The sequence below is a fragment of the Papio anubis genome, chromosome 4 (genome assembly GCF_008728515.1).
Source record: "Papio anubis isolate 15944 chromosome 4, Panubis1.0, whole genome shotgun sequence".
Classification (NCBI taxonomy): Eukaryota; Metazoa; Chordata; class Mammalia; order Primates; family Cercopithecidae; genus Papio; species Papio anubis.
In genome coordinates, this window is record NC_044979.1 from 55,479,369 (window position 1) to 55,507,078 (window position 27,710).

Here is a 27,710-nt window from a genome sequence, read left to right on the forward strand (position 1 = left end):
GTTAATTGAAATTTTTGCTAATACCTCTTGTTCCTAAGCACACACTGTCATCTTTTTAATTTCACATTTAAAATTTCCAGATTTTACAGTTCAGCACACATTGCAACAGGCCGCCAAACAAAGGGATTTTGAGTCATCATACAGAATTTCTTGATCCTTAAGTGATTCTCTAAGGAATCATTCTGACTTTTTATAACATCCCTAGGCATTCTTTTTTCTGTTATGCTTCTCCTTGGTATGTACCTCCAACTTGGTATATAATGCCTTTTATTGCTAGGTGATCAGGGAGAGCCCTGGGAGGTACCGTGGAAGTACAGCTGGGGATGGGCAGAAGGCCATTATGTATGTTCACATCAGGAACTCCTGAGAGCTCATGCTTTGTAATTATGTTGATGGATGTATTTTTGAGTGTGAGTAGATATAAGATAATTTTTGTGTTTGTGCTTTTAGACCTGGAATCATTTTTCTGATAATGAGGCAGAACGGGTTAAAATGATGGAAGAAGTGGAAAAACTTTGTGATCGGCTTGAACTGGCAAGGTATACCTATGGAACTGCTATTGAAGTCTTCACTTGAGCTTAGGATAAAGTTTCATTTCTTCTTTTTTTTTTTTTTTCTTTAGCTTACAGTGCTTGAATGAAACACTCACATCATGCACAAAAGAAGTAGGAAAGGCCGCTTTGGAAAAACAGGTAATAGAAGAACACATCACTCCTACCTATATGTAGCATTTAATTCTGCTTTTACCTGTTTCTTTACCTAATATATAAGTCACCAAGTACAAACAGTATCTGATTTCTCTGTGTTTCCCACTGTTTTTTTGTTGTTGTTTTGTGTGTTTGTTTTCTGTTTTGAGACGGAGTCTCGCTGTGTCGCCCAGGCTGGAGAGCAGTGGCACAATCTCAGCTCACTACAACCTCCGCTTCCTGGGTTCAAGTGATTCTCCTGCCTCAGCCTCCTGAGTAGCTGGGATTACAGGCACGCACCACCACACTCGGCTAATTTTTGTATTTTCAGTAGAGACGGGGTTTCACCATGTTGGTCAGGCTGGTCTTGAATTCTTGACTTCATGATCCGCCTGTGTCAGCCTCTCAAAGTGCTGGGATTACAGGTGTGAGCCACCACGCCCAGCCTGTTTTTTGTTTTTGAGACGGGGTCTCTCTCTGTCATCCAGGCTGGAGTGCAGCTGGGGTTACAGGTGTGTGCCACCATGCCCGGCTGATTTTTGTATTTTTACTAGAGACAGGGTTTCGCTGTGTTGGCCAGGCTGGTCTCGAACTCCTGACCTCAGGTGATTCATCCGCATCGGCCTCCCAAAGGATTATACGCATGAGCCACCACGCCCAGCCTGTGTTTTGTTTATGTAGTAAGTGCTGTTGTTGATTTAAGTTGGATTTAATGTGTATGGTTTTTACCATGCTTAGTGTTTGAATTGTGGTATCTATCACAATCATAGCTTTTGCAAAATCATTAGAAGAAAATAATTGTTTTGATTATTCCTTGAGTATTTTCATAGGGTAATAACATTTAGAACCAAAAGAGATCTTTGTTCTGTCTAGTCTCTATACCTTTTATTTTACAGATAAGAAAACAGGCCCAGAAATTCAATTCAGTTCAACAAGTATTAGTACCTACTATATATAACACTATGCCTAGGTTCTTTTGGAGAAATGCCTAATGCTATTGCACCACAAAGGACTTAGGCTGAGAAGAACCTTAAGGACCAAAAGATGGAGAGCCCATAGTAAATGTTGTGTAGGATAGGAAGGGCCACAAGTTTAGTGGCCAGGGAAGGCTTGGTGTAGAGTTTGAACCAGCCTGAAAGGAAGGATAGAGTTAAAATGAAGGTCAGAAGAATACCACAAACTATCAAATAGAAATAGAAGTATAAAGTATGGTTCAGCCTGGGCAACATGAACAAAATCTCTACTGAAAATACAAAAATTAACTGGCATGGTGTCATGTCCCAGCTTCTCAGGAGGCTCAGGTTAGAGGATTACCTGAGCCTGGGAGGCCACAGCTCCAGTGAGCTATGATCACATTGGTGCACTCCAGCCTGGGCAACAGAGTGAGACTTTGTCTCAAAAAACAGACCAAAAAAAAAAAAAAAAGAAAAGGTAGAACATTATGGGGAAAAGGAGTGGGAAACACAATCAGTTAGAAAAAGTAGAACCAGTTATCAGGTTTTTAATACCTTGTTGACTAGTTTCCATTACTGCAAATCTTTGATTAACAGAAGGTTCAACATTGTACTACTAATCTGACGTTTGTGGATAAGGTGCATCAGATAGATGTGACTAGTTGTGAGAATCTTACTTTAAGAACCTGCACTATGAGCTGGGCATGGTAGCTCATGCCTGTAATCCCAGCACTTTGGGAGGCCAAGGCAGGCAGATCCCCTGAGGTCAGGAGTTCAAGAGTAGCCTGGCCAACGTGGGGAAACCCCATCTCTATTAGTTGGGCATGGTGGCAGGCATCTGTAATCCCAGCTACTTGGGAGGCTGAGGCAGGAGAATCACTTGAACCTGGGAGGCGGAGGTTGCAGTGAGCCGATATCACACCACTGCACTCCAGCCTGGGCAACAGAGTGAGACTCCATCTCAAAAAAAAAAAAAAAAAAAAGAAAGAAAAAGAACCTACACTATGAATGCAATGATGGGAATCAAAAAACTTTTCAAAGTTAGCATTATTGAGACTTTACTGGTTCTAAGGAATTGAAGGGGAGAAATGAGCCAAAGACGACTCTAAGATAGCAGCTGACAGAAGCAACAAGGCAAATAAAGGTTTTCTTTTTTTACTTGTGCATGTTTGAAGGTAGACTAGAAGGAACAATGTAAATGGTACAACTTGAAAATAAAAGAGGCCATTTTGCTATGCCTTCACCTTTTGTAGAGAATAAATGAGATTGTCTGCAGAAAGGGTGCTGCAGAAAGGGTGAATGAGTTTAAAGAGAGGTATGAAATGGTCTTGTGGATGAATAACTCAGTGAACCACAGACTTGTCAATTAGTGTCCAAGGCTAATGGAAGACACGTGACGTGAGTACTGGGAAGATCAGGCAGGCTGTGGGCAGTTCTTGGTCCCTCAGACAGACCTATGCAGACTGGAAGCCAGAGCAGGAAAAGCCAGAGTGAAAAGCTGGTGCTTGTTTCTGGGTTGGCCTTGGAGAGGAGTATGGGGTCAGAGTGAGAATGACATGAAGAGTTGAGGATCACAAAGCCCTAGCCAAGAAGAGAGTGTAGAATAGCAATATACTTTTAAATCCCTGACTTATGATATTTGTGCAGATAGAAGAAATAAATGAGCAAATCAGAAAAGAGAAAGAAGAAGCTGAGGCTCGTATGCGACAAGCATCTAAGAACACAGAAAAATCAACTGGTGGAGGTGGAAATGGAAGTAAAAATTGGTCAGAAGATGATTTACAATTACTAATTAAAGCTGTGAATCTGTTCCCTGCTGGAACAAATTCAAGGTACTGGTTTTAATGAAACTTTTCGTCAACTCACACTGGAGCCTGGAGATAATGTAGACAGACTCCAAATAGCAGCACTTGTTATCACAGAAACTTGCAGAGATAAATTCTGTGCCACAGCACAAGTGTGAAAAAGGTACATTTTGAAGCTGTCAGTCTTACCCATTACACCAGTACACATGCACACATAGGACAAAATGCTTCAGCTTCTTAGGAAATTGAAGATCATGAGACAAATCTTGACTTATGTTGGCCTACTCTGTCATGACTTGTGCTGGGGATTAGGTTTTCTGTAGTTTTTCTTTTACAGTCTTGCTGTTTGTTTCTTCCCACCTCAAGCCTGGAGCTTGATTTTAACTCCCAAGAAAGCCCTAGGGACCCAGCATCCCTAATTCTATAGATGAAACTGAGGCTGTTTTCAGAATGATTGATCTTCTGAAGAAATGTGTTAAAGTGGCAGTATACACAAATAAGTGGTTTTATTTATGTTGATTTGTACACAGAATATGTAAGATGTATGGACTTAAAACCAAGATTATATAGTTGATTTAAACATATGAAAAGCAAAAACCCTAGTCCAGGCAACAGGAATTTATAGTAGCAGCATCATTAGACTACCAATTTGAGCTCATTCTATACTATAACCTTTCTGCAGTAAAAATCTAATGGTATTTGTTGTTTTGTTTTTCCTTAATACTATTAAATTATATTATTGGTATAATATATCCTATCAGATGGGAAGTTATTGCTAATTACATGAACATACATTCTTCTTCTGGAGTCAAAAGAACTGCCAAAGATGTTATTGGCAAAGCAAAGAGTCTCCAAAAACTTGGTGAGTTTTGAGAAGTCCATTTGTTACTTTAAACACCTATTTTTAAAATAACTTACGCAATTTAATGAAAGATTAAATGAGATGATCTGTTAAGTATTAAAAGTTTTTCATTTCTCAGACCCTCATCAAAAAGATGACATAAATAAAAAGGCATTTGATAAGTTTAAAAAAGAACATGGAGTGGTACCTCAAGCAGACAACGCAGCACCTTCAGAACGATTTGAAGGTAAATTTTGCTTTTCTAAAAGTAAAAAATGCTAGCCATGTATCTGTGCTGCTTGGATATACAAGACTTAGGGTTTATGTTCAGAATGATAGGGAAATAAAATGTTTAGCAGACTGGAAGCTGTAAGCAAACATTTCCAGGGCAAAGATTTACTTCACCTCACCATTAAAAATGGAGAATTACAGTTCTTGCATTTCAGATGCCATTAGAGAAGGGGGCTGTGTTTGTTTTTCTTACCAGGCTTTACAAATCAGTGTTAGAGGATATTATTGGGACAAAAGAATAGTATTTTATCGGGATAATTGCTCGATTTTGAGAAATGTACTGTAATTATATAAGAAAATGTCCTTATGTTTAAGGAAAAACACAGAAAGTATTTAGGAATAAAGAGGCATCATGTCTGTAACTTGTGGTTCAGAGCAAAGTATGTCTGTACATATAGAGAAAAAGAATTAGCAAACATGAAAATGTTCACATTTGGGGAATGCAGGCAGAGTATACAATTCTTTCTACTCCTCTAAAATTATTTCAAAATAAAGTTAAAAATTGTTAGGGTTCAAAACGAGCCTGGGAAACACAGTAAGCCTCTCTAAAAAAAAAAAAAACAAAACCCTGTTAGGGTTTGATATTGGGTGTTCTAATTTGATTACCCTAGACCAGTGCTTTTCATATTACAAATCATGACCCATCACTGGGTCATGAAGTCAATTTAGTGTGTCTTGAATAGAAAATTAGTGAGTGTGACACCCATTATATAGGTGGGTATACTGTAATGAAACTCTTGTTCATGTGTGTCTTTGTGTCTGGGGATGTGATATAAATTTTTTTCTTGCTATGAGTTTGAAAGCAGTTTATGTGAAAGAAGTTCTTTCACTTGATGTTCTGTGAGCCACCAGTCCTTTCTTAAACTAATCGCAGAAAGATGCTTTTGGATTAATAGACTTGACTATACATGATAAGCTGTTTCTTTCTTCTAAGAGTCCCAGTTTTACCTATCTTCTTAATCTTGTTTATTATCCCAAAATTTCAACTTAAAGATACGAGACTCAGTGTTATATAGGGGAGGAAGATCACTGTTTGCAAAAATCAGGGGTAACTTGTTTGGCTGAGTTAGGCATTATTTCAGTTCTTTTAATAAAGGTAAGTAACAAGGCAGGGTTTCAGAACACCTGAAGGACACTTCTAAAGGGGTTTATTCTCCTGTGCCTTTATCTCCACAAAATACCATACAACAGGTATTAGCACACTAGTCTCAGCTCTTAGGGGACTTGTTTCCATGTTGGAGGGAAGTAGGCCCTGATACTTGTCCAGTCTGCTGTGAGGAGAGGTGACCCTGTGAAGGCAAGAGTGACTGACAGTAGTCCTTTGTCTTTTAGCATCTTTGCCTCTTTTATGGAAATGGGAAGGCTCCTTCCTCTTCAGTTGTACCATTAAACATCAACCTGGTACCATTTTTTGAATAGTGATTTCTCATAGGAATTTTGCAACAGTACATTTAATTTATTTTGGTATTGTGAAGTAACTGGAAAATAGCAGGAAATACTGCCATGTCACTTCCATCTTTTTTCCAAGACAGGATATAAAATCTATGGTATTCAGGGCTTTAAACCAATATAAGGAAATTCAACAAGACTTCCTAGAACTTAAAAGTTACCTTCAAAAAAGCTTCTTATGTACCTTAGGTACCTTCAAATATTATACAAATTCTCTGCTTTGTTTTGAATAGGTGGTGGGGGTTTTTTGTTTGTTTGTTTTTTTCCTTCTTTAATTGGGAAGGAACTTTGGTTTCTAGGCTTAACTTTGTGACAGATCTCACAGGATGCAGTTTCAAGTAGTAGTCAGGGTACTGGTAATATTAAGTCTGTGTTGTCACTGCATAGTCTGAAATAACTAAATTGCCAGAAGTCCATTGACTTAACCAAATCAGCTCTCTGCCACTTAACATTCTCCTTTTACCTACACAAGTGGACTGTGTAATACTTAACATCCTTAAGAAATACATTTGTTTCTGACACACATCTTAGATGTTTTCTGAAATATTAAAGGTTTAGTTGAAAAACCACAATAGCAGTTATTGGAAATGTTCAGCATTGGCTCCCAAGATTTTAGCAGATGTGGTGAAGAGAACACCACACTACAACACAATCTAATCTCAGCTTGCTTCTTCGGCACTGGTACCTTGGGCACTTGGCTTAATTTTGCTAGGTTTGTTTCCTTCAGTGTAAAACAAAAATGGTTTCCAGGCTTTCTATCCAGCAAAAGTTTAACTGTGAGGAAGCTCTTTTACCTATCCTGTAAGGAAGTAGATTTATCAGAACTCTCAATGAATTGTGGTTGTGTTTTTGAGCCCGAGAGTCCAACAGTACTATAAATTTAAATATGGCTTTTTTCCAGTCTAGTGGGTATATTACATTGATTCATAAGAGATAAACAGTACAAGGCAGATCTTTACTCTTGTGTTTTAAAAAGCCTTTGAGATTTTATTTTCTGGGATGTGAGTCATCTAAAGTTTTTTCTCTTCTTAACACTGAGAGGGATATATGTATCTCTCATCTCTACAAGTTTATTTCAAAATGACACATCCCAGACTGAAATGGGCACTTAGCGGACACTTGTGGACCACAAGACTTGTCTGGGAACATGTTCTGAACAAGACAGTTTTCAAATAAAAATTTTTCTTAAACAGGTCCATATATGGACTTCACCCCTTGGACAACAGAAGAACAGAAGCTTTTGGAACAAGCTTTGAAAACATACCCAGTAAATACACCTGAAAGATGGGAAAAAATAGCAGAAGCAGTGCCTGGCAGGACAAAGAAGGACTGCATGAAACGATATAAGGTTGCAGACTTAAGAGTTTATAGATTGTTGTATTTTAAATTTAACGTGGGTTATATAGCTCACATTTTATGTCTATTAAGTGGTTAATAATATAGTGCTTATTTCAACACCAGTAGTTATGGGGCCAATATTATTAGGAATAAATGAGCAACCTTAGAAACTTTCTAGGCCCTGGCAGGCAGTGAAATCGGTATACTTAGTACTGTCTTAGTTGTTTGAATTCTTTATACCAAACACTAGATTAAAATGTCTGTTTTTAAATTCTGACATCTTCCTTTCTCCCTTCCTAGGAACTTGTCGAGATGGTAAAAGCAAAGAAAGCTGCTCAAGAACAAGTGCTGAATGCAAGCAGAGCCAAGAAATGACTTAATGACAATCTTTGTTGTATGTGCATTTTTATAATAAAACTGAAAATACTGTAAACATTTTCATTCTTAAAATTATACTTATGGTAATAATTTGAAAGTATGCTGCTTCCAACATAATTTCTCAGAGAACAAAGATTGACCATTAATACAAAACAGCCTTCAGAGGGGTAGTCTTTTTATCCTTTGAAAGTATGATACAGTATTTCATTCAGATTTCCAGATGTATATACATGTTTTCATTCAAATGTATATACATGTTCATTTTTATTTTTTTCTAGATCTCAGTTTTATAAATACATGTGTTCAAATAACCTTGATAACGAGCATTTTAACCACGAAGCCAACACATGTTACTGCAAATCTGTTTAAAATCTGGTAGTTGCTCAATGGGACCTAAGGATTAAAAAGAAGACAGTTAATTAAAAGTACTTGGCCAACTTTTCGCATAGAAGAAAAGAAGCCAGGCTTACCAACAGCAGCAATAGCTGGACTCCTATTATAAATATATTTGGTACATACTTCTCGAATTGTCTCAGCATTCACAGCCTGAAATATAGAAGATACTGTCATTCAGCTTTTTGTAGTAAAGACAACGTCTATACCTGGAACTTTTTAAAACTAAAGCAAGATGAAAGATAAATATTCTCAGCTTTTGTAACAAGGATCTTTTTACACATGACCCAGTAATAACTCAGGACTACTTACATCAATTCTTGCTTCAAGCTCAGGGATGGGAATCCTTCTATTATAGCATAACATTTGCCTACCAATATCTTCACAAATTGGAGTTGAACCTGTTTAAAGAGAAGGAAAAATTAAGTATTGGAATATAGATCAACCATATGAAAATAGAAGCTATGTCTTATATTTTTACCATCAAGCTGCAACAACATGTTTGTTTTCAGGAGATTTTTGGCTCGTGCGACTTCACTTTCGGTGACACTTGTACAGAGCCGCATCCTAAAAAATATTTGGAAAAACAGTATTATTAAGCAGTTGGAAAATGTTGTATTTCATGAGTTAATGACCTAAGAATGATGATGCCGTAGTCTACACATAACATACAGGTGATTATGATTTAATTCTAATTAAGCAAAAGCTAAAATGATTATTTTCCCCAGAATTAATTTCTCAAAAATGATAAACATGTCTAATTACTCATTAGCACACAAAGGTTTAATACAAATGGGCTGATGACATTTTCAGAAATGCTATAAGCATCTTGAGACTTCATGAGTCCCCATCTCTTGGGGTCTGATATGCTATGGGTTAAGTCAGTGGGTCATTCATTGGTTTCTAAAAACAATGAAAATCTTAACTTAAACCTAATTTTTAACTTAATAATTACATCCTAGTTGACTAGATTTAGAAAGATGTAAGCCAATTTAAGAATAGTGGAGGAAAGGAACCAGAGCTAAATGTTTTCCAAGAAGCTGTGAGCCTTTCTGCCCATCTACTGACTCAATATACTTTGATTGTTTTCTTTTAGCAGTGGCAACTTCAGATTTACTTTCCTTTCAACCAGATTACTTTCAAAGATATTTTCCAAACAACTTCTAGTTGGCTTTTAAACTTTTAGGATCATCTTTCTGAGTTAACCTGCTTCTGAAAGATTAAAACTTTCAGCCAGGTACGGTGGCTCACGCCTGTAATCCCAGCACTTTGGGAGGCTGAGGAGGGTGGATCACCTGAGGTCAGGAGTTCAGGACCAGCCTGGCCAACATGATGAAACCCTGTCTCTACTAAAAATACAAGAAATTAGCCGGGCATGGTGGTACACCTGTAATCCCAGCTACTCGGGAGACTCAGGTGGGAGAACTGCTTGAACCTAGGAGGCAGAGGCTGCAGTGAGCCGAGATAGTGCAACTACACTCCAGCCTGGCAACAGAGCAACACCCCATCTCAAAAAAAAAAAAAAAGTCCTATAGTATAAATCAGCTTCACATCTTGAGACTTAGGAAAAAACATCAGAAACCTTTAAAAACATGGCAACTACTGTTTATCTAGGTCTCTTAATTAAAAGGTAAAATTACCATAAATCACCATGAAGTATACAGAAAAAACTAGTCTAAAACGAATTAAAGGCAAAATTTAAATTACTTAAATTCTCACCATTCTTTCTGAACAACATGTAGCATGTCTGCAACAGTGGCTGGTTCACAAACCATATACAGTCCCCATAATCCTGTATCTGTGTAGGAAGTGTTGAAAGACTGAAAGCTATGGCAAAGATTGCCATGACAAGTGAGCTGGGCCAGCTTGCTAGATAAATTCTGTAAGGAAAAAAAAAATTCTAAGAGAATTTTAAGTACACATGTCCAAAATACAGAAAGGAAAATGGAGTGTGTGGAAAACAGTGAATATCCTTAGAGGCAAATTTCCTAGTTTTATTCAACATCTCAGTAGTACAGTTAAAATTCAGTATGACTAACAATTGTGCTTATTAATCCAGTGCACCCCCTGAAGAAATTCATGTTATAAAAGCAATGAATCCTTATAATTAATGTAGTAGTTATACCTACTTCTAAAACTAGACTGCTATTATCAACCCAATTTTTAGGGCTCTTGGTTACATACGCTTAGATTCAAAGTTATATTGCATACAAAGCTTAAGATATTTAGATGAAATGTATTTTGGAGAAATCTATGAGTAAAGACAAATCTATACACTGTGTTTTGCAATAATTCCAACTTATAAAAAAGTTGCAAAAACAGTACAGAGAATTCCCTTTATCCAAATTCCCTGTTATTTTACCATGTTTGCTTTATTCTCTTTATACAAGTTTTTTCAACTGTTTTGAGTTTTAGATGTGATGCTTCTTGCCCCAAGTACTTTAGTATGTACTTGTGAAAAACAAGGAAACTAATTTTCTTACATCACCTCGGTATAGCTCCTCAGTATCTGTGGAGAACTGGTTCCCAGATCCCTGTGGATACCAAAATCCACAGATGCTAGAGCCCTCATGTACTATGGTGTATATAGTATTTGCATATAAGCAGATTGTGCTATATACTTTAAATCATCTCTAAATACCCAATCCATGTAAATGCTATGTACATAGTTGTTATACTATATGGGAAGTGACCAAAAAAAAGTCCATACATGTTTAGTACAGATGAAACCATCCATTTGTTCCCCCAAATTTTCCACCTATGGTTGGTTGAATCCATGAATATGGAACCCACAGATATAGAAGGCCTACTGACCATTAAAATTAGGATATTAACATTGATATAGTACTTCTAGCCAATTTTTCTGTCCTTATTCAAATTTTGCCAGTAATAACCTTTGTGGCAAAGAAAAAAAGAAAATGTTTTTTTCTGGCCCACATGCAAACCAGGATCAGTTTATATAATTCACAGTACAAGGCTCTATTTTGCCACTTCAAAAAAGGATTCTTACAAAGAACTTGTATTTAAGAAAACATGATAATCTTCCATCTGTTACGGAAAATTTCTTTTAAAATCACTTACCATTCCTCCTCCAAAAGAGCGATCCCAGTTGCCAATCAGCGTGTTTGCAACCATGAGACAGATTGTATCTGGATGTGCCCAACCAACAGCTTCAACAGCTATTGCAAGGTGCGCCAAAGGCATCTTGTCATCCCTCACACGAATCTAGTTCAGATAAAGCAGGAGGACCTCTAGTTAAGATTAACATTATATAACATGCTTATTAACAAGAAAAAATCACCAGTCCCATTAATTGCAAAGTTAAAATGCACACCAGGACTCTCTCTTGATTTTTTAACTATCAGGCCTCATTACATTGTATAGTTTAGCCTAGAAGAAATTTCATGGGTTAAGGAAAAATTACTTTTCCCAACGCATTTTACTACAGACGGCCACCACGTGGTTTACCAGGTCAAAAAGGGTTGCATCATTTCACTGGTAGAAATTAATCCTTTGTGTTCGTCAATCTGAATTTTTCTTTTTATTTTTTTGAGACTCTGTCGCACAGGCTGGAGTGCAGTGGCGCCATCTCGGCTAACTGCAACTTCTGCCTCCCGAGTAGCTGGATTACAGGCATGCACCACCACCACACCCAGCTAATTGTTGTATTTTTAGTAGAGACGGAGTTTCACCATGTTAGTGAGGCTGGTCTCAAAATCCTAACCTCAAGTGACACACTTGCGTCAGCCCTCCAAGTGCTGGGATTACAGGCATGAGCCATCATGCCCAGCCTCAATCTGAACTTTTCTATCGAAATGTCATATTGACGTTACAGGTTTATTTCTGTACTGCCAATGCTACAGTTCCAGGCAGCTGCCAATATCAGGGCATTTTCCAGATACTACGTTGAGCATCATTCTTCACATGGCAAACTAAGCCCCTAAAGAGGCTTAAAGCTAGTTGATAACTAGTAGATTCCCTGCAAGTTCTGGCTCTAACAGTTACTACCCCCTCCCAAAACATACTGTGGGCAAAACTGAGCCAAGAGTAAACCTGAAGTGAAAGTCAAAATATGGGGTTTAAAAGATTACTTCCAGATATTACAATATATAAATTTGCACAGTGCCAAAGAAAAAGCACAAAAAGACCAAATTATAAACTGCTCTTAAAACTCTGCTTCCTTTCAGACTAGAATGGAGAAATTTAAAAACAAAACAAAAAAAACCTTGCTTCCTTAGGAAAGAAAAACAGGTGTTTAAACAATACAGAAGAGGAAGGAATCTTAAGCAAATGAGTACATCCTCTTCCCTTTTTCTGTATTTCAGTGTAAGCCTTTTATTCCATTTTATTCCTACTGGAAATAGTACATTTTGTTTACTTATGTGTAAATACAACACAAGGAATCCAAAAGGCTAAATACTAGCTGGGAGGCTTGCCCTACCTCACTTCCTGTGAATGTGCAGGGAGGCAGAGCTGGTATTTCTCCTTTGTGCGCGCATAAAGAGTCACCAAAATGAAACTTTGCTAAGTCAAGCAGTTCATCATGGGAAACACCTAAATTGAAAGAAAATATTTTCACATGTATCTAGCAGCAATATAGTTTACAAAAATCCCTAGGTGATATAATGTGATGTACATTACACATGAAGTATCTACACTCACTAAAAGCCATTATTTAAGAGTAAGCTCACATAGCACACCTATTTCCTTGGCATTGCAAAGCTTGAGGTTGCACAGCTTTCTCATTTTGTAGAGCAAATGACAGTTTTCATCAACAGACCAATGGATTCACAGCTAAGAATAAGACAACTTGAAAACTCCACTTTTTACAAAATCATGTTCTATTATAAAAATTTCTGGGATCCAAACTAGCAAAAAAAAATGCCAATTTTCCAATTTGCAAAAAAAAAAAAAAAAATTTTTTTAGTGGAAAATACAAATATGAGCTCTATCTAATTTTTAAAAAGCTGGAGCTGGGCATGGTGGCTCATGCCTATAATCCCAGTACTTCAGAAGGCTGAGGTGGGAGGATCATTTGAGTTCAGGAGTTCAAGACCAGCCTGGACATAGCAAGAACATAGTAAGACTCCTGTCTCAATAAAATAAATTTTAAAAGCCGGGTGCCGTGGCTCACACCTGTAATCCCAGCACTTTGGGAAGCCAAGGTGGGCAGGTCACTTGAGATCAGGAGTTCAAGACCAGCCTGGCCAATATAGTAAAACCCTGTCTCTACTAAAAATACAAAAACTAGCTGGGCATGGTAGCAGGCACCTGTAATAATCCCAGCTATTCAGGCGGCTGAGGCAGGAGAATTGCTTGAACCCAGGAGACAGAGGCTGCAGTGAGCTGAGATGACACCACTGCACTCCAACTGGGGTGACAGAGCAAGACTCTGTGTCTAAAATAAATAAAATTAAATAAATAAAAGAAAGCGGGATACACAGATATACTATATTCTCTGCGCTCTCCTATCAGAACTCAGGAACAGGGCCCGGCGCAGTGGCTCATGCCCATAATCCCAGCGCTTTGGGAAGCCGCGGCAGGCGGATCACCTGAGGTCGGAGGTAGACCAGCCTGACCAACATGGAGAAACCCCATCTCTACTAAAACAAAATTAGTCGGGTGTAGTGATGCATGCCTGTAATCCCAGCTACTCGGGAGGCTAAAGCAGGAGAATCGCTTGAATCCGGAAGGCAGAGTTTGCAGTGAGCCAAGATGACGCCATTGCACTCCAGCCTGGCCAACAAGAGTGAAACTCCGTCTCAAAAAAAAAACTCAGGAACAAAATAGTGTCATCTAAATTATTTCTGAATACATTAATAGGTATCCAAATGCAAAAGCTTAGGAATTTCTTAAGACTCTATATCTCTTACTATCTGAACTTGAGACCCAAATTAAGATTCTTTAACTTAATGTATAATTAAAATGTTAAATTATAATTTTGTAATAAATGAAGCTAGGATACAAAAAACTATTTGGCAAATAAAAGCTATACATTCTGAAGATTAACCTAGAAGAGCTAAATGGTAGCCAAGACATAATTCAGAGGTCAGCAGAAACTTAAAACTGGCCTATTTAATTGAATTTAAGATGCAATCATTTGTAAGGCACATCACTTATATAGTATTTAAAATGAATACTAATTAATCTATAAGCATTAAACTAAAGATATCTCAACTTTGTCAAAATGAACCCATAAACCAAAGTAAAACAAAAAACTCATTTTGTCCATATGCCACCAACAATGGCAGAGAGGTTCCAGAAAGCTTTGTTGTTGAGGACCCATCTAACAAGTATCTTGTCCCATTTCCAAGACAGTTTCAAACACTTAAGCCCAAGTCTGCAAGAGCCAATTTAGAAACAGTGTTACTCAAGAGAATTTCAGAGTGCACTTCCTGCCACGTACAATGAAAGTAACATGATTTTTAGCTAGGCACTACAATGAATAACATGCTTGATATTTAATGTTTACATCTTCTTCATTACCCCCCAGGTAATTAGCTCAGAAATCAATCCGGAGCAACTAGAATTTTTAAATTACAATTTCTAAAAAGAGAAAAATTTACAACATGAAACAACACTTCACTTTGCTCTAATATTAAAAAATACAAAGAAATGAAAACTGGAGACCAGGTGCAGTGGCTCACGCCTGTAATCCCCAAGCTTTGGGAGGCCAAGGTGGAAGGATCACTTGAGCTCAAGAGTTCGAAACCAGCCTAGGCAACATAGTTAAGAATCCATCTCTACTTCTATAAATATATTTTTAAAAGAAAAAAAACTGGAAACCAATTAAAATGTACTGTTGCCTAGATTCAGACTGCCAGGAAATCTGGCAATATCTGCTGTGAATTTTTTTTTTTTTTCATTCATTGGCTTCAAACATGACCTCAAGGAAACCTTCTAAAGTCACCTGCATGTTTGGATTCCCATTCAGCATTCTCATGGCTCCCTATGTGCTTCTCCTTCCCAAAAATTAGATCTATTAAATGAATAATTGAACAAATCAAAGAATTAACATACCCATTCCATGCTTGAACAAGGACGAAGTTGGTTCTCAAGAAATAATTTAAAATCTCAAGAAATTCTCAAAGTACAGAATGCTATCTTCCGACTCTCTCCCAGTTCACTCCTTTGCCCTTTTCTTGCACATTCTACTATGTACACGTATGTATTAAACAGTTCATTAAGTCTTTCTAGAAATAAAACCTACATTTTTTTTTTTTTTTTGAGACAGTCTTACTCTGTCACCCAGGCTGGAGTGCAGTGGTGCGATCTTGGCTCACTGTAACCTCCGCCTCCCGGGTTCAAGTGATTCTCCTACCTCAGCCTCCTGAGTAGCTGGGACTACAGGCACCCGCCACCATGCCCGGCTAATTTTTCTATTTTTAGTATAGACAGGGTTTCACCTATTAGTCAGGCTGGTCTTGAACTCCTGACCTCGTGATCCGCCCGCCTCGGCCTCCCAAAGTGCTGGGGTTACAGGAGTGAGCCACCACGCCCAGCCTAAATGAAACCTACTTTAAAAAAAATAGAGAGAAAGTCTGGTTCCAGTGCTCCACATTCCCCTTACACAGTATCAAATACAGTTACTTGCTATGTAAATGAAAATTCTTAGGCTATCTCCCAACAGGATCAAACTAATAAGCATACCACTCCAACAACTGTGTTTAAAACATTTGTAGAAATTGAAATTGACTAACCTCCAGCAGCAGCAAGCACTATTCTTGGTCCCTTATAATGTGTGGTTATATAATCCACTAAGTCCTTACGACTTATAGATCTGTAAATGAAGTAAAACCATTTTTAAAGGAAACCAAAAAAAAAAAAAAAACAGATCTTCACATAATATACCTGAAATCAAATTGGACCATAACCGTATCCTAAAATGCAGGCAGAAATAGGATATAGACAACACATCAAAGAACTTCGACTTTTTTACATCAAGGAAAAAAGATTTGACACCATTACTGGTTTACTCCGAAGTACCTATGAACTCACATGCTTGGGAGCTAGGTGGGACCAAAATGTAGCTAACTACAATTTCACTTAGATTACCAGGAGGAAAATGACTTTTTGAAACATACTTTTTGAAAGTTTGTAAATGTTAATTTTCAAAATTCATAAATTCCCTTACCCACCAAGAAATTCTGAGAGTTATACCTACTTGATATTTTCTGTTGGTCCCAAAATTGTCCGTCCAAGTGCAGTATTTTGATAAGCTGTGGCATGAAGATAATCAAAAACAACTTCTTGTAAATTGGTTTCAACTTCTTGCATCTCTCTAAGGATTACTCCACGCTCACGTTCAATCTCTGCTTCTCCCAATGTGCTGTTTTGTATTATATCAGCAAGAATTTCTACAGCTAATTGAAAATAAAATATAAGAAAAAGCACCAGCAATCTTAACTTTCACTATTAAAATCTATTAAACCAAAATCAGAAATCATGACACTGACCCATCACTCAATACTAAATGATTAGCCTGGGAGAAAAACATCAGATATACTTAACAGGACAAAATTAAAATTTAACATATAAACCCCTATAGTACAAAAGATTTTCCTTGGGGAAAGACTATAAATTTGCCATCACCTTGAAATGACTCTACCTACTTCAAAAATGCTATGGAAATTTGCATATTAATATAGACTGTTCTATATGAAAATTACAAAGTTATATATATTAGTCTGAAAATACCTAGCTAGGAATATACTGAGGGTTCACGTCACCCAAGTATTTACTATGCAAGTTCCCACAGCAATGAGAGTGCTATGTTAAGAAGCAAAGAACTGACCAGGCACGGTGACTAACGCCTATATAATCCCAGCACTTTGGGAGGCTAAGATGGGCTTCAGCCCAGGAGTTCGAGACGAACCTGGGCAACATGCCAAAATCCTGTCTCTACAAAAAATACAAAAATTAGCTGGGCGTGGTGGCATGTGCCTGTAGTCCCTGCTACCCGGAAGGCTGAGATGGGAGGATGGCTTGAGCTCGGGAGGCAAAGGGTGCAGTGAGCTGCGATTGCGCCACTGCACTCCCGCCTGGGCAACAGAGAAAAGAATCCTTATAATCTAAAATATGCCCCAAATGAATCACAGAATTGTGTGTTCTCAAACCCGAATTTGCAAAAAGCGAAAAGTGAAGTGGAATATGTCATATTAGGCCATTAAGCAATTTTATCAGAAAAAGTGCATACCTCTCCAAAAAAAAACTGTACTTCATTCTTGAAGTATTAGTACATAGTTGCAATCATAAATGTAAATTTCATTAATACAATTAATGTTATTAAATAAACTTACTATCTTAAGTTTCTTTTTTTCCCCTAAGAGACAAGGTCTCATTATGCTGCCCAGACTGGACTCAAATTCCTGAGCTCAAACAATCCTCCTGCCTCAGCTTCCTCCAAGTAGCCAGGACTAAAGGCATGCACTACCGTGTCCGATTTAGGTTTCATTTCTTACTCTACTATAAACTTTTGTTCCTTGTTTTAATTCAGTTCACTTTAAGGGGCACTGTCTCAGAAGTGATTATGTCCAAATACTAAGAACATGACAAAACAGACTATTACAGCAAGCTGTGGCTGAGATCATGACCAAAAGGAAAAAATTATGTGTAAAACCAAATAAAACCCATCTGTCCAGATGAGAGAACCAGAGTCTAGTAAAATGGGTGAGAAAGAGCCCATAGACAAATGGAAGGACAAGAATTCTGTGAGAAAATCCTCCGTTATGTGTGATGGGTGGTCTACACTGGTAGTTTCCAAAGGCGGGGAGGGGGGCTCCTATTTCCCAGTCTGTTTTAATCTGAATCTTTTTTTTTTAATGTATAGATACGTTAGTATAATAGCACATGTATTTAACTTACAAGTATACATACATCAAGGATATATGATCAACTTTCTTAACAATAAGTGATCATCATGCACACGTATGTTTATTGCGGCACTATTCACAATAGCAAAGACTTGGAACCAACCCAAATGTCCATCAATGACAGACTGGATTAAGAAAATGTGGCACATATACACCATGGAATACTATGCAGCCATAAAAAAGGATGAGTTCATGTCATTTGTAGGGACATGGATGAAGCTGGAAACCATCATTCTGAGCAAACTATTGCAAGGACAGAAAACCAAACACCCCATGTTCTGACTCATAGGTGGGAACTGAACAATGAGAACACTTGGATACAGGGTGGGAACATCACACACCAGGGCCTGTCGTAGGATGGTGGGAGCAGGGAGGGATAGCATTAGGAGATATACCTAATGTAAATGATGAGTTAACGGGTACAGCACACCAACATGGCACATGTATACATATGTAACAAACTTGCACGTGTGCACATGTACCCTAGAACTTAAAGTATAATAATAATTTAAAAAAATAAGTGATCATAAAAACCTGGAGACCATTATCTAAATGTCTAATTATTACCTCATATACCAGGCTTCACCCAGGGTGAAGGGTGAAAAACCCCAAGTAAATCCCCAAAGTTGGAGCTACTTTACCCAGGGTGAGGGCATAAAAACCCCAAGTAAATCCCCAAAGTTGGAGCTGCTTCAGAGAGCACTTCCATTTTGTATTCCTCAGGGAGAGCCCCTCTGCTTCTCCACTCCCACTAGCAGAGGCTCTACCCTTCCCAGCTAGATGCCAAGAGAAAAGGGAAAAAAGTCTTTTAACTTCACCCTTACTTCTTCTGTTTCTCCTTTTTGCCTTCCCTGTTCTGTGTAAATAAAGGAAGGAACTAGGCTGGAATAAACAACTCTTTAAAGAAGCTTGGCCTAGCCCTATGTTCTTGGTCCCTAATTAGTCCTGGGACAAAAATTGTCTCATTGGTTTTGTTATTCAAACCAACACACCCTCCATAGTTGCTGTCATTTTTGTTTTAATGCAAAAGTTAGGATATCATATTCAGTATTTTAGTTATTTACAGGTGATAGGTTTCTTATTTTATTGTTTTGACAAAGCAAATGAATCTGGTAAGAAGACATGTACTTGAGTCCACAGTAAGCCACCTGATAGCTATGCAATCTTGGGCAAGTCAGAGTCTGGGTTTCAGTTTCCACAACTGCAAGGTAGAAACACCTATGCAGATCAAATGGATAATATATACACAAAAGTACTTGTGTAAAGTGCCATTTAAACATTATTAATGGAAGCCTATTAGGAATCCAAAACTGCAAAGTAGTAACTACAACTACAGAAGAACCTTAAAGGTTAATAATTTCACTAATGGCCGTGCACAGTGGCTCACGCCTATAATCCCAGCACTTTGGGAGGCCGAGGCACTGGGTCACTTGAGGTCAGGAGTTTAAGACCAGCCTGGTCAACATGGCAAAACCCATCTCTACTGAAAATACAAAAACTAGCCGGCCATGGTGGCAGGAGCCTATAATCCCAGCTACTCAGGAGGCTGAGGCAGGAGAATCACTTGAACCCAGTACCCAGGAGGCAGAGGTTGCAGTGAGCCCAGATCACACCACTACACTCCAGCCTGGGTGACAGAGCGAGACTCTCTCTCTAAAAACAAAAATAATAATTTTACCAATTAGCTCTAAAACTGCTAAATTTTGTTGTTATTTCTTCCACTAGGAAAATGTTTTGTGTAATAACTTTTAAAAGAGTCAAAACAGTCTACAAATATGGTAACAAACTGCTGTCCTCTCAAAATATTTTATTTCCACCAAATAATCTCTATTTTATTGCTACATATGAATAAAAACAATCATCCATAATCTTACTATCTGTCATATTTAGAAAAAAAAAAAGATCAGCTGTACCCTCACCCAGAATTCAGTTTCGTTTTTTCACATTTCTGGGACTTACTCTTTTACAACAGATATAATAAAAAGTACTAAATAATTTCTGATTCTCATGAAAATTATATTATCTGCTGTATAAATAATAACAATACCTCTTGGCAAGTCTTTAGAGAAAGCTTTGGCATAGTATACAGTCTGCTCTCTGGAGGTATAGGCATTGAGATGAGCACCCATATTTTCAATCTCAAGTTCCAGATCTAACTGGGATCTCTTTTTGGTGCCCTTGAAATAAAAGAGAAAAAATAAATTATGCAACCTCCCTTTATCCTTCATCTATTCTAAACACTTCAGATAATGAATACGGAGGACAATAAGTTAGTTTCATGCAGAGTCAAATTTGGTTTCTAAAGTACATCAGGTAGGGTACGATGGCTCACACCTGTCACCCCAGCACTTTGGGAAGCTGAGGCAGGCTGACTGAGCCCAGGAGATTGAGACCAACCTGGCCAACACATGGCGAAACTCCATCTCCACCAAAAAATAAAATAAAATAAAATACATATATATATACACACACACACACACACATAAAAATAAATTATCCGGGTGTGGTAGCATGCACCTACAGTCCCAGCTACTCCAGAAGTAGATGTGGGAGGATGACTTGAGCCTAGGAGGTGGAGGTTGCAGTAAGCAGATTGTGTCACTGCACTCCAACCTAGGCAACAGAGCCAGATCCTATCTCAAAATAAATTAAATTTAAAAAAAATAAGGTACATCAGGCTTCAGAAATGGTATACATTCAGATGACTCCTGCATCCTAAGAGAAAGTTTTCATTTCAACTTTACAAAGCAATCATCAGTACTTATTTTAGATACTGTCCTGGAAAAAAAAAACATAAAACATGTTATACTACTGAAAGAGCTCTCCCTGCCTCTAAAGAATGAGACTTAGTGCTTACTATCTCTTAAAGAGAGTGCATTTTTGTAAAGTTTTACAACTTGCCTTGAAAGCCATATGCTCCAGAAAGTGTGCTGTTCCATTATTCTTCTCATTTTCATATCTACTTCCAGCATCAATCCAGAGTCCAACCTTAATGCAATTAACGAACAATTAAATAAATCCATTTTATTTATTTGAGGTTGCGGGCAACAGTCTCCTTCCTTTTTCTGACAAGTGCTTTCTGGTCTTAACACTAAGATTTTCTTGATCTGAGTGAATTAATAGTTCATTCCTATGAACCATGAGATTTAAAAATTTTGATCAGGATACTGCTGGGTGCTACAAGTATCTACCTGCCACCTTCACTGAGGATTCTTTGCCCAACTCATTAACCCAGCCAATTAATAACCGTAGTATCAAGAACATCAGAAACTGTCAGAAAACTTTGGTTGAAATCCTGGCTCTGTCACGCATTAGCTAAGTGACCTGAACAAAACCATTTAACTTCTCTCACTTCCTTAACTATAAAACAAGTGTGAGGATGCCCACTACAAAGAATTGCTTTTTAGCAAATAAGACATCAGTAAAAACACCTGGCAGAGTAGCCCTGCAAATATACCTCTTTCATTATTATCAACACTACTAACAATAAATAATCAATAATAAGCTACAAGAACAAGATGCAGACAAGGCAACAGGATCCATATGCACCCTGTAACTAAGTATCACTGGAACAAAAGGTTCACAACTCATGGAAATCTGTCAAGGCAAAATAACTGCCACCCTTTTTGAACCACCAGCCAACAAAGAAACTAAAGACTAAAATCAACAATTTGCTACACTAAATGAAGGGTCACTTAGAGAAGGTTGCCTGAGTCACTTACTGTGCATGTTGAGAGCCCAGAGTCTTCCGAAGCCACTCTGAGTCCGCTTTCTAAACATGTTACTCTTGTTTCAGGAACATTCAGAACAACTTGGGTAGCAGCCTGTGTACTTTGTAATCTGTTCTCTCCAAAATATAATGACTGGTTGGGGGTAGGAAGTGGAAGAGACAAAGCAAAACACATTATCAATCTGATATTAAATGTTGACTTTAAAACCAAATCTATGTTAAACAGGCTCTCTCTATAAAAGAATCTTTCTTCTTGAATTTTGGTTCCACTGGGATCACTGCCTGGCCTAGAAACGTGTCACCAGCCACTGTCCTAGAGCCAGCAACGTGATTATAAACATGCCCTTCCCTCAGGAAAGATGAGCAGTTATTATCATTACCCAGAGAGAAATTGACTTTATTTCACTACCTCTCCTAGAAATGTTTTACATTCATTATGGAGAAAACAAGCAGGGAAAAAAAAAAAGGAGAGAAAAGATGTAAAACTACCTACACACAAGACAGAACTGACACTCGGGTTTTCATTGTTCAAGAAAAGCAACAGGGTTTGGAAATGGTTTTTTTTTTTAAAAAAAAAAAAAAAAAAGAAGCTAGGAAGATGGGCCGGGTGTTCAAAATGCAACTGACTGGCTTGTCGGCCAGGAACTATTAGTCTTCCAGCAGTTTTTATTTGCCCTTATACAAAAGTCTTACATCTCTTTGCTGAAAGTCAGAGGCTCGCTCATGAGAAAAATGCAAATACATACAAAATTTTACTTCAGCGATGTCCAGGTTAGCGGGAAACCCAGCTGAGGACGAAGTTCAGTCTTAGGCTAAAACAGAACTCTGGAGCGGTAACCATATTTCACTTTTTAGTTTTCCCCAATTTGCCAGCACTACGTTTTTAGTGGTCAAACATGCACTCCTCAGTAGCTGGCGGGAGGAGCCGAAAACCAGGGTCATCCCACACGTCACTAGCAGGTCTCCTGGCGAGTAGCCACAAGCCCGCCACCCCGGCCAGTTCAGCAGCCCCAGGCCGCCTGGCGCCCAGCGGGTCCGGGTCGAGGAGGCCCTGCCCGACCCCGCTGTTCGGATCTGTGGCGCCGACTCTCAGGTGCGCTGCGCCGGGTGCCGCGAGAGAGGCCACAGCCGGCCCGACCGGGTCTGGCCCCAGGCAGCGCCCAGACAAGCAGAGGGAAGCTCACCCGTCCCGCAGCGCCGCGGATCAGGAGACTCTCGCTGAAACCCCAGAGCCGCCGCCGCCCCGCGGGTAACAACATAAGTCGAGCCGCCGCAGCAGCCGCCATTTCTGCTGGAAAGAAGGCGGAGGATGGAGGATGTGCTTCCGGGGTCGCGACCTGAGGTCCCAGAGCAGGGAGGCGGCCTCCACCTTGTGGCCGTGATGGGAATGACACTCCTCGAAGCTGTCGTGAAAGGACTCAGGGCTCGACCATGATGCTGAGCGGTCTTTACCAAATGAATTGGGGAGTCTGTAGAAGCCCCTGTATCATCAGTTATTTTGTTGATGGCCTACTAACTGCAAGGCACAAATGCGGTGGAGTGAAAGATAATATGATGTAATATATCTCACTGGTGGATGGAATTGATTGAAAACAGTGGAATAATATCCACAAGTCACTGCCTTTAAAGGAAAAGTCTACTGGGAAAGACAGATGCGGTGAGGGGAGGAAAAGATGTATCCATGTTGACCCCTATTCACTCTTCGAACCTCTACAGTATGGCTCATCCCATTCCATAGAAATTGCCCTTGGTAAGGTCACTAACTGCTAAAAGTTGGACACTTTACAGACTTACGTTACAGTCCTGTTGGAGGATTTTACATCGTTGGCTTCTTTGAAATTCTCTTTTCTCAATATATTCTAGAGCTCCACCTCCTCGTAGTTCCCTCTGCACCTTCTTGGACTCCTCCTTATTCATATATATATATATATATATATATTTTTAAATATATATCTCTACTCAAAATTTATTTTTTTTTTGAGAGGGAGTTTCACTCTTGTTGCCCCGGCTGGAGTGCAATGGTGCAATCTCGGCTCACTGCAACCTGTGCCTCCCAGGTTCAAGCAATTCTCCTGCCCCAGCCTCCCAAGTAGCTGGGATTACAGATGTGTGCCACCACGCCTGGCTAATTTTGTATTTTGAGTAGAGATGGGGTTTCACCATATTCGTCAGGCTGGTTTCGAACTCCTAACCTCAGGTGATCTGCCCACCTCGGCCTCCTGAAGTGCTAGGATTACAGGCGTGAGCCACTGCTTCCAGCCCACAGATCTCTCAAGGAACTAAAAATTGCAAATGTTTTTCTAACTCAGGTAGGTGCTGTTGTGCTCATTTTGCAATTAAGACACTGAAGTCAAATAACTTGCCCCAGGTTACCCTGCTAGTAATAGGTAAACTCCAAAGACTGTGCTGTGAAACACTACATTTTGCCCTAAAAGTTGGCGTTTGCCAGGACTCGAGTCCTCTTCTACTGAACAGTCTCCCTCTGGGCTTTTCCCTCCACTTCAGGACCTGTCTGCCCAACCCAGGCCTTTCTGTTGAGCTCCAGGCCCATTTAACAATCAACTACTAGGAAACTACACTTGAATATCCCATTGGAACCTCAATATCAACTTGTCCAAAAGGGAATTCGCTGTGGCCCCTGAATCTCTTCCCATATTTGCAATGCTAAACAGCCAATCATACCTCCATTCACCCAAAAATCCAAACCACCCAGAAGCACCTCTCTTTTTCCATCTTCCACATTCAACTGATACACCCCTTTCCTGCCCTTCAATCTACTCCGGGTCCATTGTCAGTTTTTTCACATTACTACCTATGGGATCTTTTAGAAATGCAACTATTACAGCAGTCCCATTGTGAAGAATCCACCAGGGGGCCCTTGGTCACAATAAAGTAAAGGGTCCTTAGCATGGCAGGTGGGGCCCTTCATGATCTGACTCCCATCTATCTTTTCAGACTCATCTCCCTCCACCTACCCGGCTGCTATGATTCACAGTTTCAGCCCACGAGACACATGATGTAATGTAATAAAGGACGACCAAGGTAATTCCCTCATGTTTCTAAAACAAACGTGTGTTAACTGTAAATAAATACAAACATGCATACATATATACAAAAACATTTAGGTATAATCACAGGAAACACCTAGGAAGTTTTAGCAAGAACTTGTATTCAATTCTAATATACATTGTATTAATTTATTAGTCATTAGTTATAGTCAATATCTTAGAACATAAAGCCTACGGAAATTAAGTGCACCAGAGTAGAGCCAGAAATCAAAGTACTCTGACTACTGACAAAATAGCCCTACACCCACAACAGTGTCCATTTCTTTTTTTTTTTTTTTTTTTTTGAGACGGAGTTTCACTCTTGTTGCCCAGGCTGGAGTGAAATGGTGCAATCTCAGCTCACTGCAACCTGCGCCTCCAGGGTTCTAGCAATTACCCTGCCTCAGCCACCTGAGTAGCTGGCATTACAGGTGCCCACCACCACACCCAGCTAATTTTTGTATTTTTAGTAGAGACGGGGTTTCACCAAGTTGACCAGGCTGGTCTTGAACTCCTGACCTCAAGTGATCCGCCCACCTCAGCCTCCCAAAGTGCTGGGATTACAGGCGTGAGCCACTGTGCCTGGCCTATTTTAAATAATTTCTTAACTGACTGGATTTTATTGGCAAAGAGCCGTTGCTATTTTGTTGTTTGGAAATTTTCATCACAGATGTCATATTCCTTTAATTCTTTCATGTTTGAGGATGTCTGCTTTTATCTTTATACTTGAATAACATTTTTGTCTGGACTTAATATTGCTGGGTCACAGTTTCATTTTCTCAGAATTTTATAAACATTACTCCATTATGTTCCTGAATTAAATGTTTTGGAGAAGTCTGAGGCTAGCCAGATTTTTTCTTTTTTTACCACCCTTAAATGTGACCTGTTTCATCTGCCTAAAAACCTAAAAAATTATTTTATTCTTGAAGTTCAATAACAACTAGGCTATATCTTAATGTTGAGTAATTTTTGTGTCATGATTTTTATCACAATTTTCAAAAACATAATATGTTTTCATTCTGCATGTTCCCTTCTTCCTTCATTTTAGAGAAAGTCTCTTTGAATACATCTTCTGGCATTCCATTCAGTATGTTATCTTTTCAAGGACTGCAGCTCTTCTTATGCTGAATGACTTTATCTGTCCTTCATATTTATTAGCATCTCTCTAACTGCTTAAGGCTTTGTCATTTTCCTCTACTTTTTTTGTGATTATCTCAAGACAGAAGTAGGCCTACACAAACATGCCCTACTAATTTTTGGCAAAGGTGCAGAAGCAATTCAATAGATTGCTTTGAAAGAATAGCCTTTCAACAAATGCTGCTAGAACACTTAGATGTTCATATCCACCGCTCCCCGCTCCCCAGTGAACCTGAACCTCACACTTTATACAAAAATTAACTCAAAATGAATCATGGATGTAAATATGTGACGTAAAACTATAATACTTTTAGAAAAACACATAGGATAAAATATTTGTGATATCAGGATAGACAAGGAGTTTTTAGACCTGATATCAAAAATATAATCCTTAAAACAAGATTAAGGCTAGGCGCAGTGGCTTACACCTGTAATCCCAGCACTTTGGGAGGCCAAGGTGGGCAGATCACCTGAGGTCAAGAGATTGAGACCATCCTGGCCAACATGGTGAAACCCCGTCTCTACTAAAAATACAAAAATTAGCTGGGCATGGTGGCACATGCCTGTAGTCCCAGCTACTCGAGAGGCTGAGGCAAAAGAATCGCTTGAACCTGGGAGGCGGAGGTTGCAGTGAGCCGAGATCATGCCACTGCACTCCAACCTGGTAACAGAGCAAGACTCCATCTCAAAAAAAACCAGATTAAAAGCTTTTGCTCTAAAAAAGATGCTGTTAAGAGGATGAAAAGACAAACTACAGACTGGGAGAAAATATTTGCAAACCACATATTCAACAAAGGACCTGTGTCTAAATTATGCCAAAAAAACCTCTCAAAAACAGTGGAAAAAAAAATGGGCAAAAGACATGAACAGACATTTCACTGAAGAAGAAATACAGATGGCAGATAAGCACATGAAAAGATGTCCAATATCATCAATCATTACAAAATGCAAATTAAAATGATGAGATATCACTACACACATAGCAGAATGGCTCAAGTGAAAAACAGCAATAACACCACATGCTGGCAAGGATGTAGAAAAACAAGATCACTCATACATTACTAGTGGGAATATAAAATTCTAGAGTAGTACAGCCACTTACTATACAACCCAGTAATTGAACTCCTGGCCATTTATCCCAGAAAGATGAAAACTGAAGTTCACACAAAAACATCTACATGTATATTCATAACAGCTTTACTTGTGATAGCCAAAAATTGGAAATAATGTAAATATCCTTCAACAGGTGAATGGTTAAACAAACTGTGGTACATTCTTACCATGGAATACTACTCAGCTCTCAAAAGGAATGAACTACTGATAAATGTAACAACTTGAATGGGCCTTAAGGGAATTATGACAATACCAAAAGGTTATATACTATATGATTCCATTTCTATAACATTCCTGAAATGGCAGAATTATAGAGATGGAGAATAGACTAGTCATCCCCAAGGGTTGGATTGGGGAGGGGAGAAGGGCAGGGACAAGAGGGAGATGAGTATGGCTGTGAAAGGATGGCATAAGAGGTTCTTGAAGCGATGGGAGCATTCTCTATCTCAACTGTGCTTCTGGTTACACGAATGTACACATGATAAAATTGCATAGCGTTAAATACACACAAATGAACGCACATAAAACTGGTAAAATATGAATAAGTTCAGTGTATTGTATCAACATCAGTTTCCTGGTTGTAATATTGTTTCTATTCATGCAAGATGTTATCACTGGGGCAAACTGGATGAAAAGCATATGAGATCTCTCTGGATTATTTCTTACAACTGCAGGTG

General features: G+C 38.8%; 2 protein-coding genes and 1 long non-coding RNA gene across 8 annotated transcripts in view; 2 read left to right on the forward strand and 1 right to left on the reverse strand.

Moving 5' to 3' along the window:
• DNAJC2 (DnaJ heat shock protein family (Hsp40) member C2) overlaps positions 1 to 7,796 on the forward strand; it is a 34,041-nt gene extending 26,245 nt beyond the window's left edge. For 3 of the 4 annotated variants that reach the window (XM_017957025.3, XM_021936135.1, XM_021936136.2), the window contains 6 exons: positions 451 to 539; positions 623 to 692; positions 3,287 to 3,471; positions 4,206 to 4,306; positions 4,425 to 4,532; positions 7,219 to 7,796. In XM_017957025.3, the coding sequence (XP_017812514.1) occupies positions 451 to 539; positions 623 to 692; positions 3,287 to 3,471; positions 4,206 to 4,306; positions 4,425 to 4,532; positions 7,219 to 7,460 (795 nt within the window). In that variant the 3' untranslated portion in view covers positions 7,461 to 7,796. The remainder of the gene's footprint in view (positions 1 to 450; positions 540 to 622; positions 693 to 3,286; positions 3,472 to 4,205; positions 4,307 to 4,424; positions 4,533 to 7,218) is intronic. The other variant, XM_017957026.3, reaches the window with a different exon arrangement.
• Positions 6,553 to 23,055, reverse strand: PMPCB (peptidase, mitochondrial processing beta subunit). Of its 2 annotated transcripts, XM_003896423.5 has the most exons (13): positions 22,921 to 23,041; positions 21,729 to 21,869; positions 20,908 to 20,994; positions 20,054 to 20,183; positions 16,299 to 16,497; positions 15,835 to 15,914; positions 12,576 to 12,688; positions 11,216 to 11,359; positions 9,854 to 10,014; positions 8,616 to 8,701; positions 8,447 to 8,535; positions 8,212 to 8,287; positions 7,383 to 8,134 (listed from the first exon to the last, which is right to left on the reverse strand). In XM_003896423.5, exons 1-13 carry the CDS (start codon positions 23,020 to 23,022, stop codon positions 8,070 to 8,072), a joined length of 1,473 nt encoding a protein of 490 aa, XP_003896472.2. In that variant the 5' UTR covers positions 23,023 to 23,041; the 3' UTR covers positions 7,383 to 8,069. The 2 variants fall into 2 exon arrangements, with proteins under 2 accessions (XP_009201840.2, XP_003896472.2); XM_009203576.3 differs by having other exon boundaries at positions 6,553 to 8,287; positions 22,921 to 23,055.
• A 28-nt stretch (positions 23,056 to 23,083) lies between these two features.
• The window catches only part of LOC103883131, a 35,959-nt gene continuing 31,332 nt past the window's right edge, over positions 23,084 to 27,710 (forward strand). Inside the window, exons 1-2 of one of the 2 annotated variants that reach the window (XR_002521129.2) lie at positions 23,084 to 23,486; positions 24,692 to 24,778. This is a non-coding gene — a long non-coding RNA (uncharacterized LOC103883131). Of the gene's footprint in view, positions 23,487 to 24,004; positions 24,046 to 24,691; positions 24,779 to 27,710 lie in introns of those variants that run through there. The other variant, XR_002521128.2, reaches the window with a different exon arrangement.

Excerpts from the sequence above, each read along its gene's own strand:
- PMPCB (XM_009203576.3), bottom strand. The coding sequence starts at position 23,022 with ATGGCGGCTGCTGCGGCGGCTCGACTTATGTTGTTACCCGCGGGGCGG. Across the intron at positions 20,995-21,728 it reads CTGGGCTCTCAACATGCACA|GTTGGACTCTGGATTGATGC; the intron begins GTAAGTGACTCA and ends AATTGCATTAAG. Across the intron at positions 11,360-12,575 it reads GCACATTCACAGGAAGTGAG|ATTCGTGTGAGGGATGACAA; the intron begins GTAGGGCAAGCC and ends TATCTGAACTAG.